Source organism: Salmo trutta, chromosome 31, assembly GCF_901001165.1.
Source record: "Salmo trutta chromosome 31, fSalTru1.1, whole genome shotgun sequence".
NCBI lineage: Eukaryota > Metazoa > Chordata > Actinopteri > Salmoniformes > Salmonidae > Salmo > Salmo trutta.
Window position 1 is genome coordinate 2,915,951 of NC_042987.1, and position 21,984 is coordinate 2,937,934.

The 21,984-nt window shown below is 43.1% G+C and overlaps 1 protein-coding gene across 3 annotated transcripts in view; it reads left to right on the forward strand.

The window, feature by feature from the left end:
* LOC115169341 (YEATS domain-containing protein 2) overlaps positions 1 to 21,984 on the forward strand; it is a 71,822-nt gene that overhangs the window by 12,268 nt on the left and 37,570 nt on the right. For all 3 annotated transcript variants that reach the window (XM_029724865.1, XM_029724864.1, XM_029724867.1), the window contains exons 8-13: positions 6,167 to 6,278; positions 6,641 to 6,685; positions 6,864 to 7,062; positions 7,709 to 7,951; positions 8,344 to 8,496; positions 18,258 to 18,352. In XM_029724865.1, coding sequence (XP_029580725.1) covers positions 6,167 to 6,278; positions 6,641 to 6,685; positions 6,864 to 7,062; positions 7,709 to 7,951; positions 8,344 to 8,496; positions 18,258 to 18,352 — 847 coding nt within the window. The remainder of the gene's footprint in view (positions 1 to 6,166; positions 6,279 to 6,640; positions 6,686 to 6,863; positions 7,063 to 7,708; positions 7,952 to 8,343; positions 8,497 to 18,257; positions 18,353 to 21,984) is intronic.

Here is a 21,984-nt window from a genome sequence, read left to right on the forward strand (position 1 = left end):
TTTGATATTTTCAATTCTCCCTCACTGTCTAGCTTTTATTTTTATGATTTTTATTTCTCAAAGATTCCATAAAAGAAATATATAGGTCCATTGTCTTTTCTACATACTTTATCTTGTTTTAGATCTATAAGTTGACACTGGAAGGGTTTTTCCATCCCATTTTTTGGGGTTATTTTTTATTATTATTTTACAGTTTGGACTTAGACAACCTGGAAAAAAAGGCTACTGCGGTACACCCAAAGATTTAAGTTGCAGAAAAATCTCTGTTTGACTGGTTGAGTAGTAAACATTAGAGGTATTCACGAGTCCACCCAAACACGAAAAACCAACACAGGACCCAAAATTCTAACTTTTCACTCCGGTCCAGGTAGCTTGTCATCGGATCTCGGGTCTATGTAACTACAGCTGAGAGACCCGAATGGAGCCAACCACGGCTCTGCATAGCCTATTGCAGCCAAACTCAATTTGCGGTCCGGGTCCGGACCCAGAGAAGGGTCAATCCGGACATTTTATTATATAAAAGTCAATACATCATTTTTAGACAGCTTTAAAAAATAATCAACCGGGCGCAGCGGCCTCTTTACCTCATTAACATCTCTTTCTCTGTCTCTCTCGAAGCAACTGCTTCTAGTGCCCTGTCTAATCCAATCGCGTGGTTATATGCAAATACAAGAGGCCGCATCTTACCCAATCACATTAATCCAAATATCCTCAGCGGAACCTTGGTACAAGCAGGCAGAAAGAAACAGAAAGATTTGACTGCAGTTCAACTGTAAATATCACAGATAGAAGGAGCTTAGTTACCAGTAACTTTGTTAATATGGCTTGTTACATTTTTTACAAGTTTATTCTGAAAACCGTATATTCAAAGGCGAGTGGACGGAACAGTAATTATTCATTCTCCCCGCAACTAGCACAAAACCAATGTGCCTGATATGCAGTGAGTCCGTAGCTCTCGTGAAAAGTGCCAATGTTAAGCGCCATTATTACACCAGGCATAGTAAATTCGATCAGACGTATCCCCTGAGAACAAACAAGATAAACCAACTCAAATCCCAATATGAGAGGTCCACCAAAGTCCTTGTCAATTCCATGACAGCCCAACAGTATGCAGTGGAGTGTTCAGTGAGGATAGCTTGGGTTTTGGGAAAACACCCCAAAAAATGTTTCAGATGCTGAGATGGTAATATAATGCATGTGTGAAGTTGCTGACACCTTGCTCGAAGGTAAACGAAAAGATCAAATAGATCCCACTGTCAGATTCCACAGCAATGAGGAGAACTGAAATATTAGCTGAATATTTAACTTGATGAGGCCATTCAAAATGCACCATGCATTTCATTAGCTCTGCATGATACAACAGATAACACTGATAATGCCCAGCTTCTGGTGGGAATTCTGTGAGGAACTGTTGGACTTAACAAATCTAGAAGCACACACACGGGGAGAAGATATCCATGAGGCCATCAAAGGGATGCTGACCAAAAGGGGGATAGATCTGAAGTCTGTGGTCTCAGAGGCCAATGCCAGTTTCAATTACTTACTTCTGTACAACAATGTCAGATGGCTCAGCAAAGGCAGGGTTTTGGAACGCCTTTGGGCCATTCAGCTGGAAATCAAAGCTTTCTTATCAGAGCAAAAGATTGACAAGGCCACTCAGTTTCTGAGTTTTTGGAAGATGAGTAGAAGAAATTTTGACAGACATTACACCACACCTTAATCAACTGAATGTTAAGCTGCAGGGACGAGACAGTGTGTGATATGATAACAGCGGTCTGGGCTTTCCAGAATAAATTTGAGCTTTTTAAGGGAGAACTTGTCCACTTCCCCAATCTTTTGGTGCAAACGCTGGGAGACAAAGATGTTCCCAACCATGTTGATTTCATCCAGAAGCTGATGGATAACTTCAAGGCTCGCTTTGGTGACTTCATTGTTGGAAGAGAACTGCTGCTGCTCACCCAGATGCCCTTCTTGGTCACAAATGTGACAAAGTTGTCAGAAGAAGCAAAACCGGTCTTCCTGGTGGGTAGCTGTTGCGTCACTGCAAATGGAGTTGATTGAGCTGCAAGAAAATGTCTCTTTGAAGGAGCAGGCTGGTGGTTGTGACCCTGTCACTTTCTGGGGAAAGATGGTGCCTGCAGCTGATGTCTCTGTCCTCAAGAAACTGGCACTATACATATTGACCATGTTTGGCACCACATACAGTGGGGGGAAAAAGTATTTGATCCCCTGCTGATTTTGTACGTTTGCCCACTGACAAAGAAAAGATCAGTCTATAATTTTAATGGTAGGGTTATTTGAACAATGAGAGACAGAATAACAACAAAAAAATCCAGAAAAACGCATGTCAAAAATGTTATAAATTGATTTGCATTTTAATGAGGGAAATAAGTATTTGACCCCCTCTCAATCAGAAAGATTTCTGGCTCCCAGGTGTCTTTTATACAGGTAACGAGCTGAGATTAGGAGCACACTCTTAAAGGGAGTGCTCCTAGCCGCAGCTTGTTACCTGTAAAAAAGACACCTGTCCACAGAAGCTATCAATCAATCAGATTCCAAACTCTCCACCATGGCCAAGACCAAAGAGCTCTCCAAGGATGTCAGGGACAAGATTGTAGACCTACACAAGGCTGGAATGGGCTACAAGACCATCGCCAAGCAGCTTGGTGAGAAGGTGACAACATTTGGTGCGATTATTCGCAAATGGAAGAAACACAAAAGAACTGTCAATATCCCTCAGCCTGGGGCTCCATGCAAGATCTCACCTCGTGGAGTTGCAATGATCATGAGAACGGTGAGGAATCAGCCCAGAACTACACGAGAGGATCTTGTCAATGATCTCAAGGCAGCTGGGACCATAGTCACCAAGAAAACAATTGGTAACACACTACGCCGTGAAGGACTGAAACCCTGCAGCGCCCGCAAGGTCCCCCTGCTCAAGAATATACAGGCCCGTCTGAAGTCTGCCAATGAACATCTGAATGACTCAGAGGACAACTGGTGAAAGTGTTGTGGTCAGATGAGACCAAAATTTAGCTCTTTGACAACAACTCAACTCGCCGTGTTTGGAGGAGGAGGAATGCTGCCTATGACCCCAAGAACACCATCTCCACCGTCAAACATGGATGTGGAAACATTATACTTTGGGGGTGTTTTTCTGCTAAGGGGACAGGACAACTTCATCTCATCAAAGGGACGATGGACGGGCCATGTACCGTCAAATCTTGGGTGAAAAGCTCCTTCCCTCAGCCAGGGCATTGAAAATGGGTCGTGGATGGGTATTCCAGCATGACAATGACCCAAAACACACGGCCAAGGCAACAAAGGAGTGGCTCAAGAAGAAGCACATTAAGGTCCTGAAGTGGCCTAGCCAGTCTCCAGACCTGCATCCCATAGAAAATCTGTGGAGGGAGCTGAAGGTTCGAGTTGCCAAACGTCAGCCTCAAAACCTTAATGACTTGGAGAAGATCTGCAAAGAGGAGTGGGACAAAATCCCTCCTGAGATGTGTGCAAACCTGGTGGCCAACTACAGGAAGCGTCTGACTTCTGTGATTGCCAACAAGGGTTTTGCCACCAAGTACTAAGTCATGTTTTGCAGAGGGGTCAAATACTTATTTCCCTCATTAAAATGCAAATAATTTCACAACATTTTTGACATGCGTTTTTCTGGATTATTTTGTTGTTATTCTGTCTATCACTGTTCAAATAACGTTACTATTGAAATTATAGGCTGATCATTTCTTTGTAAGTGGGCAAACATACAAAATCAGCAGGGGATCAAATACTTTTTTTTTAAAAATACCCCCACTGTACAACTGTGAATTAACTTTATTAAAACCAAATATCGCACCGGGCTCACCAATGAACACCTGCACCATTTGTGCAAAGATTCAAAGCATTGGCAGGAGACCGAAAGTGTAATTTCTCTCATTAATGCAGGGCTAGGCCCAGAGTGACTTTTACATGAATATTGCATGGCCCACAGTGACGTTCTGTGCATTCAGATTATTTTTGTTGTTGTTAAACTCTCCTTTGTTCTCCAGAAAATATGTGACCGACTGGCTCAAATTGGTCTCATGTAGCAAAATTTGAAAGTGTTTTTTACATTGGACAAAAGTAGAGACTCAGAGCTACAAAATGGTATATCATACACTGCAGTTGAGGAACAATGGGAAAGTAATTTTTCTTTGAAAGTTGATCAACTTGTAAACTCACTTTTGTGAAAAGGGCCTTTGAATGTGTTGGTACTACTATTAGAGAGCCCTTCTTTGTCTACACCCATTCAACATCATTCACACCCTCTTAAGCTTTAGCCCCACCCATCTTTTTAAAGGTTGATCCGAATGTACTTACAGCAGTCAAGCACCCAAGCTAACTTACTAGCTACTTCCAGACATCTAAGTGAGAGAGAACAGCTCACTGAACATGACTCGCCCTAGCAGAGCTGGTTAGGCTGTTTACATGTTATCCAGAGCGTTGGTGACTGTAACTGTACTGCTGGCAACAATTGAATTACGTTTTTTTTGCCAACGTTTACTGTAGCTAGCTATACTATCTTAACCGTATACGTCATTCATGGTTGGACGCGTCTCCTGACGGATGCCATGGTTGTCCGTTTGAAGATGTAATCCGGAGACTGGTGTTTTCTCCATCTCCTAAGCTATCATAATCGAATTACACTGATTTCAAAACTCAGTCCTCCAGAAAGTGGAGAGCAACGCTTATGAAGTTTTAATACACGATACATTTAAAAACAATAGCCACGTTAGACAGGATTACCTAGACATACTGACCAGCTCAAATAGACAGAAGCGTGTTATATTGCAGACCATTATCTCAGCCAATCATGGCTAGCGGCAAGGTTGTTGGCTTCATCTTTGGCTAAACCAACTAGGCTCATAATTTAACCATTTTATTCGTATTTAAAACGACTCGTCTCTCGTTTAATGACAACAAAGACTTTACTGAAGAATCCCTACTGTTGACCAATCACCGACAAAGGGGCGTGGACTTCGGCTTCCGACTTTGGCTTGCCTCAAGACATTTATTTGTGCCCGAACAGTCGAAAAACCCTTGCCGAAGTCCAAAACAAACAAAAACGGCACAAAATGTCTTCATAATACTGTATATGCACAAACTCTTCCGAACTGTTCTGCTGGGAATGTCTTAACACTCCCAATGTAGTAATCAAACTGAAATGCCTTGGAGTAATAGTGCCCCATGTGACATGAGAAAATGCAGATAAACCTTCCAGCCAGCCAACAGGCGTTAGGTCAAGTTGCCCATAGACACTGCTCTAAGACCAGCTTGCCCTTTGGGATTTGTGGTGGGAAAGGTGATCCTAAACCTGTGCCTAAGGGCAACTTCTGCACAGAGCCCCCTGACGCATCTGAAACATATACTTTAGTTCCTATGATTTGTGTGAGCAGTATGAGTCAGAAATGGAGTCAACAGTACACATGAGTCATGACTAACCGTGCTGACACATCCTTTACCTACAAACAGTGTAATCACTCAGAAAACTAATATCTAATACCTCAGAATAGTTCAGGCCCCGGATTACTTAGAGCCCTTGTCACGGCATGCAGGTTGATCCTGCTTTACATCCCCATTCTGAATCAAAGTATCAGTCAGTGTTTTAAAAAAAATCCTCAGCCCTCTGGCTGTTTTTAGCTGACGAGACACAATGGTTTTCAGTAACCCCGATAGATGCATCCTGACTGACTGAGCAGAGGATTCAAACTTACTGAACCCCACAGAGATGTAGCTCAAGCTCTTTGCTGATTCTAACACATCCAAGGTCTTCAAGTGTGGGAATAACACAAGCGGACACACTGTCAGCTCAGGCTCTGGGCCACAAGGATGAGAACCGCAGGCTTCAAAGAGAGAGGAGATGAGAGAGAAAGCCTCCCGCTCATTGAATTTGGGGTAGAATGTCTACAAAGAACAATGAGTCAAGAGTATAGGGGGTGATGGGATACCTTCTCTGTCTGTCTGTATTTAATACTTAAAGGGGTAGTTATGATGTTTTCATGGATGATGTTTATTCTCAACCATGGTGTGTCTGTGTGTGTGTGTGTGTGTGTGTGTCATAAAGTATTCAAAATGTGTTTGTCCCTGATCTAAGTGTGTGTGTTTTCATGACTCTAATTGTGTCTGTTGTTAGTGAGCCTCCGTTCCACCTGACACGTCGTGGCTGGGGGGAGTTCCCTGTCCGCATCCAGATCCACTTCAAAGACCCCCGCAACAAACGCATAGACATCATACATCACCTCAAGGTCCGATTGTAGATTCATTACATCTTTATTTGCACTGGAAACGCATGTTTCGTTCACAGAGGAGCACTTCTGTCTCTCTGCATCACTCTGCCTTCCACTCTGTGTCTCTCTCTGTCTTCCTCAAAAGAGGACTCTTGGATGCCAATTAAGTGTAGTGGTTCTTTAAAGTTGTATAAGTCTAGCTACTTGAGAATGTTCTAAAGGTTCCTCACAGGCCTTTTGATTTCATAAGTGAGATTCACTGATATGGTTTCTTTCTTCTTTTTTTACACAGTTTTGAATGTTTTTTGTTACTCAGTCATTCTCTTTCTCTATATAAAAGTGCATAATAAATCCTACTGTCTCTCCCTTTCTCCCTATAGCTCGACAGAACTTACACAGGCCTGCAGACACTGGGGGCAGAAACAGTAAGTCTGTTATTCATTTACTGTGTTCAAACTTCAAGTCTACTAGCGAGACACATGTCTTACATTTCATGGGACCATAGCCCCAGCACTGATCTCAAACTTGACTCGTTGTGTTGAATACACCGGGTTGTTTTTTTACCACTGTGAACTTTGACCCTTGAACTTACTTTCCTCTCAGGTGGTGGATGTCGAGCTCCACAGGAACTCCCTAGGGGACGACTATGTGCTCTCTTCCTCCTCCCATGCCCACCACCACCAGCGTGCAGCCAGCCCCTCGTCCCCATCCTTCCTGCCCCAAACCCCGGGCCCTCTCTCTGGCCGCTGCAGCTCTCCACTCCCCCTCTCACAGGACAACCACCCCACCATCGCAGAGAAAGGTGAGATACATGGGAGGTTGTATACATTCAAGTCTCCTTTTTACTCACCTTTTCTATCAGCTAGGGATGTGAATGAGACTTTTAACTCTAGTCTACACCAGGTTCCCCCCCCCGGGTGCACGTTTTGGTTTTTGCCCTAGCACTACACAGCTGATTCAAATAATCAGAGCATGATGATGAGTTGGTTATTTGAATCAGCTGTGTAGTGCTAGGGCAAAAACCAAAACGTGCACCCAGGGGGGACCCTAGGACTGTGTTTGGGAAACCCTGGTCTACACCATAGAAGATCCAAACACACTGAACTGCAGAACATGTAGCTGTAACTGTTTCCATTGGAATTATGTCAATTTCTCCTTTTCAGTGAATCACGACCTGTCCAAGTGTGCCATGATTTTCTCTAATTTCTCTTTTTTGTTTCTTTAAATCCTTTCCTCCGCAGGCCTATAGTGAATTATTGATGATACTGGACTGAGAAATCATCTCTCTCTGCCTCTCTCTCTCTCTCTCTCTCTCTCTCTCTCTCTGTGCCAGGATGAGGATAATTATAATGAAGATTATGCCTAGAGTGGATTTTAATGGTTATCATCCTCCTTCTCACTCCTCTCTCTCCCTTTCTTTCTCTTTATTATCTTCCCCTTCTGTCCAGGTCTGCCCGTCAAAGCAGAGACTGGAAGGTCTGGGGTATACAGCGCGCCCCCCTCGGCTTCGGAACGCACCCCATCCCGTCCTAAAGTCACAGAGAAGATCACACTGGGTTCCCATGGCAACTCAGCCTTCCAGCCAATCACGGCCAGCTGTAAGATCGTCCCTCAGGGACAGGTGCCCAGCCCCTCCGAGTCCCCCGGGAAATCCTTTCAGCCAATCACCATGAGCTGTAAGATTGTGTCAGGTAACTATCTCCCAATGGGATCTGGCCGTATTGGAGTGGGGGGAGGGAAGGGGTTGTGAGTTGATTAATAATTCAATGGTGTTATTTAGATTTTTGTTTTCATAGTCAGTCAGACCCACTCTTAGTGTCAGTGGAGACATTTGTTTGATTTGTTTCGTTATTCCCCCAAAATTAAGAAACTATAGGCCAATCTCAGTTTAAAAACAGTCTTTTAAGATTGAAAAGGTTTTTAATTTCAAATGTGAGGCACAAGCGCCTTAAGGAAATCTTTAGATCGATTTTTGTTCATGGGCTTTTTTTTTAAGATACAGAGCTTTAGAAAAATGCATGTTTTAAAATGATAATATCTTTATAATGAGCATGTTGTTTGTGATTTTGTTTTGATCCCAAAGGTTCACCCATCTCCACACCCAGCCACTCGCCCCTCCCCCGTACCCACACCTCCACCCCAGTACACACCAAACAGGGCTCCTCCGTACTCAACAACCCTTACATCATTGTTGACAAGCCCGGCCAGGTCATCGGCATGGCAGCGAACTCCACGGGTACGCTACTGCTCCACTCCACAGCTCCACTCTTGCCCCTAGATTCTAGACACTGATCTCACTGATCTTCCCTAATGGTTAAAGTTATGATTTGGGTTAGGTTTTTGGATTATCTCCTGCAGCACAATGTGAGGATGTACTGTAGACTGTGCCTCCCACACAGCACATGATAATGGTGTTGTAGGCTCTCCTCGGCCACTGTAGGGCCAACGTTCCCCTCCCACACACCACCATTGCAAACATCCCAAGGCTGAATCTAGTGCACTCTTACTTCTCTCCTCTGATACTGATAAACCTCCACAGTTGACTATATTCTCTAACGTTCCTAAACCCTTTCAGTTGTCTCAAATCAAATGTATTTATATAGCCCTTCTTACATCAGCTGATATATCAACGTGCTGTACAGAAACCGAGCCTAAAACCCCAAACAGCAAGCAATGCAGGTGTAGAAGCACGGTGGCTAGGAAAAACTCCCTAGAAAGGCCAAAACCTAGGAAGAAACCTAGAGAGGAACCAGGCTATGAGTCCTCTTCTGGCTGTGCCGGGTGGAGATTATAACAGAACATGGCCAAGATGTTCAAATATGACCAGCATTGTCAAATAATAGTAATCACAGTGAACAGGTCAGGGTTCCATAGCCTCAGGCAGAACAGTTGAAACTGGAGCAGCAGCACAGCCAGGTGGACTGGGGACAACAAAGAATCATCATGCCAGGTAGTCCTGAGGCATGGTCCTAGGGCTCAGGTCCTCCGAAAGAGAGAATTAGAGAGAGCATACTTAAATTTGCACAGGACACCGGATAAGACAGGAGAAATACTCCAGATATAACATACTGACCCTAGCCCCCGACACAAACTACTGCAGCATAAATACTGGAGGCTGAGACAGGAGGGGTCAGGAAACACTATGGCTCCATCCGATGATACCCCCAGACAGGGCCAAACAGGCAGGATATAACCCCACCCACTTGCCAAAGCACAGTCCCCACACCACTAGAGGGATATCTTCAACCACCAACTTACCATCCTGAGACAAGGCCGAGTATAGCCCACAAAGATCTCCGCCACGGCACAACCCAAGGGGGGCGCCAACCCAGACAGGAAGACCACGTCAGTGACTCAACCCACTCAAGTGACACATCCCTCCTAGGGACGTCATGGAAGAGCACCAGTAAGCCAGTGACTCAGCCCCTGTAATAGGGTTAGAGGCAGAGAATCCCAGTGGAGAGAGGGGAACCGGCCAGGCAGAGACAGCAAGGGCGGTTCGTTGCTCCGGTGCCTTTCCGTTCACCTTCACACTCCTGGGCCAGACTACACTCAATCATAGGACCTACTGAAGAGATGAATCTTCAATAAAGACTTAAAGGTTGAGACCCAGTCTGCGTCTCTCACATGGGTAGGCAGACCATTCCATAAAAATGGAGCTCTGTAGGAGAAAGCCCTGCCTCCAGCTGTTTGCTTAGAAATTCTAGGGACAATTAGGAGGCCTGTGTCTTGTGACCATAGCGTACGTGTAGGTATGTACGGCAGGACCAAATCGGAAAGATAGGTAGGCGCAAGCCCATGTAATGCTTTGTAGGTTAGCAGTAAAACCTTGAAATCAGCCCTTGCCTTAACAGGAAGCCAGTGTAGGGAGGCTAGCACTGGAGTAATATGATCACATTTTTTGGTTCTAGTCAGGTTTCTAGCAGCCGTATTTAGCATTAACTGAAGTTTATTTAGTGCTTTATCCAGGTAGCCGGAAAGTAGAGCATTGCAGTAGTCTATCCTAGAAGTAACAAAAGCATGGATTAATTTTTCTGCATCATTTTTGGACAGGAAATGTCTGATTTTTGCAATGTTACGTAAATGGAAAAAAGCTGTCCTTGAAACAGTCTTGATATGTTCGTCAAAAGAGAGATCAGGGTCTAGAGTAACGCCGAGGTCCTTCAGTTTTATCTGAGATGACTGTACAACCATCAAGATTAATTGTCAGATTCAACAGAAGATCTCTTTGTTTCTTGGGACCTAGAACAAGCATCTCTGTTTTGTCCGAGTTTAAAAGTAGAACGTTTGCAGCCATCCACTTCCTTATGTCTGAAACACAGGCTTCCAGCGAGGACAATTTTGGGGCTTCACCATGTTTCATTGAAATGTACAGCTGTGTGCCATCCGCATAGCAGTGAAAGTTAACATTATGTTTTCGAATGACATCCCCAAGAGATAAAATATAGAGTGAAAACAATAGTGGTCCTAAAACGGAACCTTGTGGAACACCGAAATGTACAGTTGATTTGTCAGAGGACAAACCATTCACAGAGACAAACTGATATCTTTCCGACAGATAAGATCTAAACTAGGCCAGAACTTGTCCATGTAGACCAATTTGGGTTTCCAATCTCTCCAAAAGAATGTGGTGATCGATGGTATCAAAAGCAGCACTAAGGACATTGTTTGTCTTCAGGAAGGCAGTGAGTTGCTGCGCAACAGCTTCTTCTAAAATTTTTGAGAGGAATGGGAGATTCGATATAGTCCGATAGTTCTTTATGTTTTCTGGGTCAAGGTTTGGCTTTTTCAAAAGAGGCTTTATTACTGCCACTTTTAATGAGTTTGGTACACATCCGGTGGATAGAGAGCCGTTTATTATGTTCAACAAAGGAGGGCCAAGCACAGGAAGCAGCTCTTTCAGTAGTTTAGTTGGAATAGGGTCCAGTATGCAGCTTGAAGGTTTAGAGGCCATGATTATTTTCATCATTGTGTCAAGAGATATAGTACTAAAACACTTGAGTGTCTCCCTTGATCCTAGGTCCTGGCAGAGTTGTGCAGACTCAGGACAACTGAGCTTTGGAGGAATATGCAGATTTAAAGAGGAGTCCCTAATTTGCTTTCTAATGATCATGATCTTTTCCTCAAAGAAGATCATGAATTTATTACTGCTGAAGTGAAAGCCATCCTCTCTTGGGGAATGCTGCTTTTTAGTTAGCTTTGCGACAGTATCAAAAAGACATTTCGGATTGTTCTTATTTTCCTCAATTAAGTTGGAAAAATAGGATGATCGAGCAGCAGTGAGAGCTCTTCGATACTGCACGGTACTGTCTTACCAAGCTAGTCGGAATGCTTCCAGTTTGGTGTGGCGCAATTTCCGTTCCAATTTTCTGGAAGCTTGCTTCAGAGCTCGTGTATTTTCTGTATACCAGGGAGCTAGTTTCTTATGACAAATGTTTTTAGGGGTGCAACTGCATCTAGGCTATTGTGCAAGGTTAAATTGAGTTCCTCAGTTAGGTGGTTAACTGATTTTTGTCCTCTGAAGTCCTTGGGTAGGCAGAGGGAGTCTGGAAGGGCATCAAGGAATCTTTGGGTTGTCTGAGAATTTATAGCACAACTTTTGATGCTCCTTGGTTGGGGTCTGAGCAGATTATTTGTTGCGATTGCAAATGTAATAAAATGGTGGTCTGATAGTCCAGGATTATGAGGAAAAACATTAAGATCCACAACATTTATTCCATGGGACAAAACTAGGTCCAGAGTATGACTGTGGCAGTGAGTAGGTCCTGAGACATGTTGGACAAAACCCACTGATTCGATGATGGCTCCGAAAGCCTTTTGGAGTGGGTCTGTGGACTTTTCCATGTGAATATTAAAGTCACCAAAAATTAGAATATTATCTGCTATGACTACAAGGTCCGATAGGAATTCAGGGAACTCCGTGAGGAATGCTGTATATGGCCCAGGAGGCCTGTAAACAGTAGCTATAAAAAGTGATTGAGTAGGCTGCATAGATTTCATGACTAGAAGCTCAAAAGACGAAAACGTCGGGGTTTTTTTATAAATTGAAATTTGCTATCGTAAATGTTAGCAACACCTCCGCCTTTGCGGGATGTGCAGGGGATATGATCACTAGTGTAACCAGGAGGTGAGGCCTCATTTAACACAGTAAATTCATCAGGCTTAAGCCATGTTTCAGTCAGGCCAATCACATCAAGATTATGATCAGTGATTAGTTCATTGACTATAACTGCCTTGGAAGTGAGGGATCTAACATTAAGTAGCCCTATTTTGAGATGTGAGGTATCACGATCTCTTTCAATAATGACAGGAATGGAGGAGGTCTTTATTCTAGTGAGATTGTTTAGGTGAACACCGCCATGTTTAGTTTTGCCCAACCTAGGTCGAGGCACAGACACGGTCTCAATGGGGATAGCTGAGCTGACTACACTGACTGTGCTAGTGGCAGACTCCACTAAGCTGGCAGGCTGGCTAACAGCCTGCTGCCTGGCCTGCAACCTATTTCATTGTGGAGCTAGGGGAGTTAGAGCCCTGTCTATGTTCGTAGATAAGATGAGAGCACCCCTTCAGCTAGGATGGAGTCCGTCACTCCTCAACAGGCCAGGCTTGGTCCTGTTTGTGGGTGAGTCCCAGAAAGAGGGCCAATTATCTACAAATTCTATCTTTTGGGATGGGCAGAAAATAGTTTTCAACCAGCCATTGAGTTGTGAGACTCTGCTGTAGAGATCATCACTCCCCCTAACTGGCTGGGGGCCTGAGACAATTACTCGATGCCGACACATCTTTCTAGCTGATTTACACGCTGAAGCTATGTTGCGCATGGTGACCTTTGACTGTTTCATCCTAACATCGTTGGTGCCGATGTGGATAACAATATCTCTATACTCTCTACACTCGCCAGTTTTAGCTTTAGCCAGCACCATCTTCAGATTAGCCTTAACGTCGGTAGCCCTGCCCCCTGGTAAACAGTGTACGATCACTGGATGATTCGTTTTAAGTCTAATACTGCGGGCAATGGAGTCGCCAATGACTAGGGTTTTCAATTTGTCAGAGCTAATGGTGGGAGGCTTCGGCGTCTCAGACCCCGTAACGGGAGGAGTAGAGACCAGAGAAGGCTCGGCCTTTGACTCCGACCCGCTGCTTAATGGGGAGAACCGGTTGAAAGTTTCTGTCGGCTGAATAAGCGACACCGGTTGAGCATTCCTACAGCGTTTCCTTCCAGAAGCCATGAGAAAGGTGTCCGGCTGCGGGGACCGTGCGAGGGGGTTTATACTACTATCTGTACTTACTGGTGGCACAGACGCTGTTTCATCCTTTCCTACACTGAAATTACCCTTGCCTAACGATTGCGTCTGAAGCAGGGCTTGCAGCACAGCTATTCTCACCGTAAGGCGATCGTTCTCCTGTATATTATGAGTACAGCGACTGCAATTGGAAGGCATGTTAATGTTACTACTTAGCTTCGGCTGTTGGAGGTCCTGACGAACCATGTCCCGATAAAGCGTCCGGAGTAAAAAAGTTGAATGAAAAAAACTTGAGAGGGATAACTAAAAATATAAACAGTAATTAAAAAGTAAAAATGTGCAGTTTTACAGCAAATGTTCTGCAATTCTACACATTTTGCCATAGGTGGAGAGAAATGTTTGCAGTTTTTAATATGGTGTCTGAGTAAGAGTGACTAACAAAATCAATGGGTGACCCCCGGTCTGTTTAGACTAACTTACCAATCTAAAGAAAAGTTAACTGACATGGGCTGTTTGAGTGACTGACATAACAAGAGCAAAACTGCTGATGCACAACCAACATTCGAAATTGCACCTTGTGTATTCTACAGTAAATTGAGACCCTGACTGATTTCCCCAAAAAATGTATATATATACACAGTACCAGTCAAATGTTTGAACACACTTACTCATTCAAAGGTTTTTCTTTATTTTTACGATTTTCTACATTTTAGAATAATAGTGAAGACATCAAAACTATGAAATAACACACATGGAATCATGTAGTAACCAAAAAAAGTGTTAAACAAATCAAAATATATTTTATAAACTCAGCAAAAAAGAAACGTCCCTTTTTTAGGACCCTGTCTTTCAAGATAATTCGTAAAAATCCAAATAACTTCACAGATCTTCATTGTAAAGGGTTTAAACACTGTTTCCCATGCTTGGTTCAATGAACCATAAACAATTAATGAACATGCACCTGTGGAACGGTCGTTAAGACACTAACAGCTTACAGACGGTAGGCAATTAAGGTCACAGTTATGAAAACTTAAGACACTAAAGAGGCCTTTTTGCTGACTCCAAAAGAAAGATGCCCAGGGTCCCTGCTCATCTGTGTGAACGTGCCTTAGGCATGATGCATGAGGACTGCAGATGTGGCCAGAGCCAGGGCAATAAATTGCAATGTCCGTACTGAGACGCCTAAGACAGGGAGACAGGACGGACAGCTGATCGTCCTCGCAGTGGCAGACTATGTGTAACAACACCTGCACAGGATCGGTACAGCCGAACATCACATCACAGGATGGCAACAACAACTGCCCGAGTTACACCAGGAACACGCAATCCCTCCATCAGTGCTCAGACTGTCTGCAATAGGCTGAGAGAGGCTGGACTGAGGGCTTGTAGGCCTGTTGTAAGGCAGGTCCTCACCAGACATCACCGGCAACAATGTCGCCTATGGGCTCAAACCCACCATCGCTGGACCAGACAGGACTGGCAAAAAGTGCTCTTCACTGACGAGTCGCGGTTTTGTCTCACCAGGGGTGATGGTCAGATTCGCATTTATCGTCCAAGGAATGAGCGTTACACCGAGGCCTGTACTCTGGAGCGGGATCGATTTGGGGGTGGAGGGTCCGTCATGGTCTGGGGCGGTGTGTCACAGCATCATCGGACTGAGCTTGTTGTCATTGCAGGCAATCTCAACGCTGTGCGTTACAGAGAAGACATCCTCCTCCCTCATGTGTTACCCTTCCTACAGTCTCATCCTGACATGACCCTCCAGCATGACAATGCCACCAGCCATACTGCTCGTTCTGTGCGTGATTTCCTGCAAGACAGGAATGTCAGTGTTCTGCCATGGCCAGCGAAGAGCCCAGATCTCAATCCCATTAAGCACGTCTGGGACCTGTTGGATCGGAGGGTGAGGGCTAAGGCCGTTTCCCCTAGAAATATCCGGGAAGTTGCAGGTGCCTTGGTGGAAGAGCGGGATAACATCTCACAGCAAGAACTGGCAAATCTGGTCCATGAGGAGGAGATGCACTGCAGTACTTAATGCAGCTGATGGCCACACCAGATACCGACTGTTACTTTTGATTTTGACCCCCCCTTTGTTCAGGGACACATATTCCATTTCTGTTAGTCACATGTCTGTGAAACTTGTTCAGTTTATGTCTCAGTTGTTGAATCTTATGTTCATACAAATATTTACACATGTTAAGTTTGCTGAAAATAAACGCAGTTGACAGTGAGAGGACGTTTCTTTTTTTGCTGAGTTCATTTAAGAATCTTCAAAGTAGCCACCCTTTGCCTTGATGACAGCTTTGCACACTTTTGGCATTCTCTCAACCAGCTTTATGAGGAATGCTTTTCCAAGAGTCTTGAAGGAGTTCTCACTTATGCTGAGCACTTGTTGACTGATTGTCCTTCACTCTGCGGTCCATCTCATCCCAAACCATCTCAATTGGTTTGAGGTTGGGAGATTGTGGGGGCCAGGTCATCTAATGGATGGTGTATCGCTGCAGAATGATGTGGTAGCCATGCTGGTTAAGTGTGCCTTGAATTCTAAATAAATCACAGACAGTGTCACCAGCAAAGAACCCCTACACCATCACACCTCTTTCTCCATGCTTCACGGTGGGAACGACATATGCGGAGATCATCCATTCACCTACTCTGTGTCTCACAAGGACAGCAGTTGGATCCAAAAATCTTAAATTTGGACTCATCAGACCGAAGAACAGATTTCCACCGGTCTAATGTCCATTGCTCTTGTTTCTTGGCCCAAGCAAATCTCTTCTTATTATTGGTGTCCTTTAGTAGTAGTTTCTTAGCAGCGATTTGACTATGATTCACAGTCTCCTCTGAACAGTTGAGGTTGAGATGTGTCTGTTACTTGAACTCTGAAGCATTTATTTGGGCTGCAATTTCTGAGGCTGGTAACTCTAATGAACTTATCGTCTGCACCAGAGGTAACTCTGGGTCTTCCTTTCCTGTGGCGGTCCTCATGAGAGCCAGTTTCATCATAGCGGTTTTTGCGACTGCACTTGAAGAAACTTTCAAAGTTCTTGTAATTTTCCCCATTGACTGACCTTCATGTGTTAAAGTAATGATGGACTGTCATTTCTCCTTGCCTATTTGAGCTGTTCTTGCCATAATATGGACGTGGTCTTTTACCAAATAAGGCTATCTTCTGTATACCACCCCTACCTTGTCACAACACAACTTATTGGCTCAAACGCATTAAGGAAAGAAATTCCACAAATTAACTTTTAACAAGGCAAACCTGTTTACTGAAATGCATTCCAGGTAACTATCTCATGAAGCTGGTTGAGAGAATGCCAAGAGTGTGCAACGCTGTCATCAAGGCAAAGGGTGGCTCACCTTGGCTTTATCATACCAGAGAATCTTCTTTCTTGGTCAGAGTCCTTTAGACCTCTTGGCAAACTCCAAGCAGGCTGTCGTGCCTTTTACTGATGAGTTGCTTCCCTCTGGCCACTCTACCATAAAGGCCTGATTGGTGGAGTTCTGCAGAAATATTTGTCCTTCTGGAAGGTTCTCCCATCTCCACAAAGGAACTCTGGAGCTCTGTCAGAGTGACCATCGGGTTCTTGGTCATCTCCCTGACCAAGGCCCTTCTCCCCCGATTGTTCAGTTTGGCTGGGCGGCAAGCTCTAGAAAGAGTCTTTGTGGTTCCAAACTCCTTCCATTTAAGAATGATAGAGGCCACTGTGTTCTTGGGGACTTTCAATGCTGCAGAATTTTTTAGGTACCCTTCCCCAGATCTGTGCCTCGACACAATCCTGGCTCGGAGGTCCAAGGACAATTCCTTCAACCTCATGGCTTGGTTTTTGCTCTGACTCTGTGGGACCTTATATAGTCGGGTGTATACCTTTCCAAATCATGTCCAATCAATTGAATTTACCACAGGTGGACTCCAATCAAGTTGTAGAACCATCTCAAGGATGATAAGTGGAAACAGGATGCACCTGAGCTCAATTTCGAGTCTCAAAATGGTCTGAATACTTATGTAAATATGTTTTTCCTGTTTTTTTTATTGTTTTTTAATTATCAAAGAAATCTAAAAACCTGTTTTCGCTTTGTCTTTATGTGGTATTGTGTGTAGGTTGATGAGGAAAAAAATATATTTAATCAATTTTAGAATGAGGCTGTAACATAACAAAATGTGTAAAAAGTAATTCTTTCCGAACGCATTGTATATATTTTTGTTTTTGTAATTTGATCCGGGGCCTACATTATTTTGTGCACAGGGCCGCCAGTTGCCCATCCCTGGTGTGTACTGACTAGGCTACGCTTCATTGTAAATTCAATTACAGAATGTGTGTGTTGGCATTTGGCCGTTCAATGTATCAGTGTCAGTCTCAAGTGGAGCACAGTGAAATCACATTCTCCCACTGCTGTACTTCAGCGCTTTGTAGCTCTAATTCACATTCCAGTCATGTGCTCTGGTCTCCCACACAGCCTCTCCCATTTCCCATACATCCACCAACGCTTAGTTTCAACTGATCCAGGGCGGGCGGAGGGGTTTAAAGTGTTCCATGTTATTTCAAGCTGATGTTGGAGTTTGAGCTAATTCACTTAGTTTTCCTTAGTTTCTCTTTTTCTCTCAATAGCTTAGTTTTAGTGCTGTAACCCACCTAAAGCTTTTGAATTCAATACCCTTGTGAACCAGACAGATGCCATTACCAGGACCCAGTCTCAGGCAGTGACCAAAATATATTTTGATAATTGATTGATGGTCTCTGTCTTACAGGAAGTCCCACAGCCAAGCAGTCGGTTGCGGCCCAGGGGACTCGCTCTCCGGCCCCCAAGGTTCACACAGGCAGCTTCCTGTCCTCAGGGGTCAAGGTGAGTTACACAGAGCTGACATAGAGATCGCTCAAATGTCAATGGCCGTGTCACCACGGTAAAATATTCAGGAAAACTTTTTAATGGCCAGGTCCAGATTTCCCAAAAGCGTCTTATGGCTAAGTTCATTGTTAGAACCTTCATAGGAGCATTGTTAAATCTCAGAACTGTTTCCCAAAACCATTGTTATTAATGATGCACTTGAAAACGCACGTAATCTAACACCTGCCTCTGACAACTCGTAAAACAGCTAAGTGCGTCATTAGATGCTTATTTGTGCTTCACATTATACACAGATAAACAGATTTACACTAGCTGTGTTCGAATACTCATACTAACCGCACTAACCGTGCAATTTGTGACGTGAATTGAGTATATAGTATGCTTATTGGTCATAGTATGGATATAGTTAGTATGCCAAAAGTTCGCCAAAGTATGAAGTATACATGCAGAGGACACTATTTCCGTACTTTAGGGCCCATATGCAGCTCTTCAGGAAATGGGCATGGCTTCACATCGTTTTCAGATTTGACGAAAATGGCGGAAAATATGCAGCCAAAGTACAAGAGCGGATACAGATTTATTGCTTTAACTAATTATGACAAATGTTGAGCAATGTAATAAAGTAATGACTTTTCAAATGAGTTACCTTACACGTTATGTTGGCTGACTATTTGTTAACTACGCTGTCCTTACAAACCACATCATTACAGCAGTATGTACCGGTATGTTAGCTAGCTACCTAACGTTAGTTGGCTACTTATATATCAAACTTGCCAGTATATTAACTATAGGCTATCTAACGAACGACCCAACGTTTATTGAGTTGATTATTCCCGCCATTCTTAGTTTAGCTAAACGGTATAGTCATTGTGCGTTCTCAATGGGTGCTTTCGTAAATTCGCTCTGGCTATCTACTCCGATTTCAGAGCACTCTCGTCTGAGTGAACCAGAGCGCAGAATAATGAATTTACGAGCGCTCAACACCCATTGTATATGGCCGGTGTCAGTAAACGTCTGCAAAAAGCGTAGTTAAATTGTTGCCAGCAGCACAGTTAGTCACCAACGCTCTAGATAACATGAAAGCAGCCTAACCAGCTCTGTTAGGGCGAGTAAAATGGTCAGAGTGATCTCATTTGTGTCTAGCAAGCTAGCCGACGTTAGCTTGGGTGCTTGACTGACGTTGTAAGGTCAGAACGCTCAAATCAACCCTACTCCTCTGCCCGAGCGTCCAGTGTGCGCTCCGAGAACTAAACGCTCTGAATTTACAAACGGACCATCTGACAACGCTCTGAATTTACGAGTGCACTCTGGCACTCCAGATTGAATTTAAGAACACACCCAAAGTCGTAAAATGTCTAACTAGTAATTTGTTACGCTAGCAAGAGGTTGCATAGCAACAGCATCAACTTCCGGTAGACAGGTGAAGAGCTAGTACGCTCAACTGAAGGATACTGTTAATTTCCAGTATACTAAAATGAACTAATAGTATATAGTATGTAGTATATACTCATTAAGTATGTAGAATACAGTATGTTAGTATGGGTATTTGAACACAGCTACTGAGTGCCTTTATCACGGTAATGGCCCGCACCTTAAAGGGGCAGCTGAACATTTTTGTCTCATCTAATGACTCAAATATTTGGGGGTACGTTGTGATTCATTGAGCATGGAACACTCCAAAAAACATTTATACACACGATTTTATACTTTTACAATTTATTGTATCCCTGAATTTATTTGTGTGCTCATGAATATCAACTAACAGTATGTACTCCTTGTCAAATATTTTTGCATTAAATCCCTGAACTAATAATAATAAACAAGTCGTATCACTCAGCATTTTGTGGCAGGGCAGGCACTGATTCTTGATGTTCAGTTGTAGAACTGTTTATCTGTTTTACTTTTTACTAGAGGTCGACCGATTAATCGGAATGGCCGATTTAATTAGGGCCGATTTCAAGTTTTTATAACAATCGGTAATCAGTATTTTTGGACACCGATTTGCCAATTTTTATTTTATTTATTTATATATATATATATATTTTTTTTTACACCTTTATTTAACTAGGTAAGTCAGTTAAGAACACATTCTTATTTTCAATGACGGCCTAGGAACGGTGGGTTAACTGCCTTGTTCAGGGGCAGAACAACATATTTTTACCTTGTCAGCTCGGGGATTCAATCTTGCAACCTTACGGTTAACTAGTCCAACGCTCTAACCACCTGCTTTACATTGCACTCCACGAGGAGCCTGCCTGTTACACGAATGCAGTAAGAAGCCAAGGTAAGTTGCTAGCTTGCATTAAACTTAACTTATAAAAAACAATCAATCATAATCACTAGTTAATTACACATGGTTGATGATATTACTAGTTTATCTAGCCTGTCCTGCGTTGCATATAATCGATGCGGTGCGCATTCGCAAAAAAGGACTGTCATTGCTCCAATGTGTACCTAACCATAAACATCAATGTCTTTCTTAAAATCAATACACAACTATATATTTTTAAACCTGCATATTTAGTTAATATTGCCTGCTAACAGGAATTTCTTTTAACTAGGGAAAATGTGTCACCTCTTGCAACAGAGTCAGGGTATATGCAGCAGTTTGGGCTGCCTGGCTCGTTGCGAACTGTGTGAAGACTATTTCTTCCTAATGAAGACAGCCAACTTCGCCAAACGGGATGATTTAACAAAAGCGCATTTGCGAAAAAAGCACAATCGTTGCACGACTGACCTAACCATAAACATCAATGCCTTTCTTAAAATCAATACACAGTAGTATATATTTTTAAACATGCATATTTAGCTAAAAGAAATCCAGGTTAGCAGGCAATATTAACCAGGTGAAATTGTGTCACTTCTCTTGCGTTCATTGCACGCAGAGTCAGGGTATATGCAACAGTTTGGGCCGCCTAACTCGTTGCAAACTAATTTGCCAGAATTTTACCTAATTATGACCTAACATTGAAGGTTGTGCAATGTAACAGGAATATTTAGATAAAATACGGAACGCTTCCGTATTTCACTGAAAGAATAAACATTTTTTTTTTCAAGATGAAGGTTTCCGGATTCAACCATATTAATGACCTAAGGCTCGTATTTCTGTATGTTTATTATATTATAATTAAGTCTATGATTTGATAACGCTGCTTCGAGTTTGGCTGTTGTCGTTGTGTTCCTGGTTCGAACCCAGGTAGGAGCGAGGAGAGGGATGGAAGCTATACTGTTACACTGGCAATACTAAAGTGCCTATAGTCAAAGGTATATGAAATACAAATCGTATAGAGAGAAATAGTCCTATAATTCCTATAATAACTACAACCTAAAACTTCTTACCTGGGAATATTGAAGACTCATGTTAAAAGGAACCACCAGCTTGCATATGTTCTCATGTTCTGAGCAAGGAACTTAAAATTTAGCTTTCTTACATGGCACATATTGCACTTTTACTTTCTTCTCCAACACTTTGTTTTTGCATTATTTAAACCAAATTGAACATGTTTCATTATTTATTTGAGGCAAAATTTATTTTATTGATGTATTATATTAAGTTAAAATAAGTGTTCAGTATTTTTGTAATTGTCATTGTTACAAATAAATAAATAAAAAATTGCCCGATTAATCGG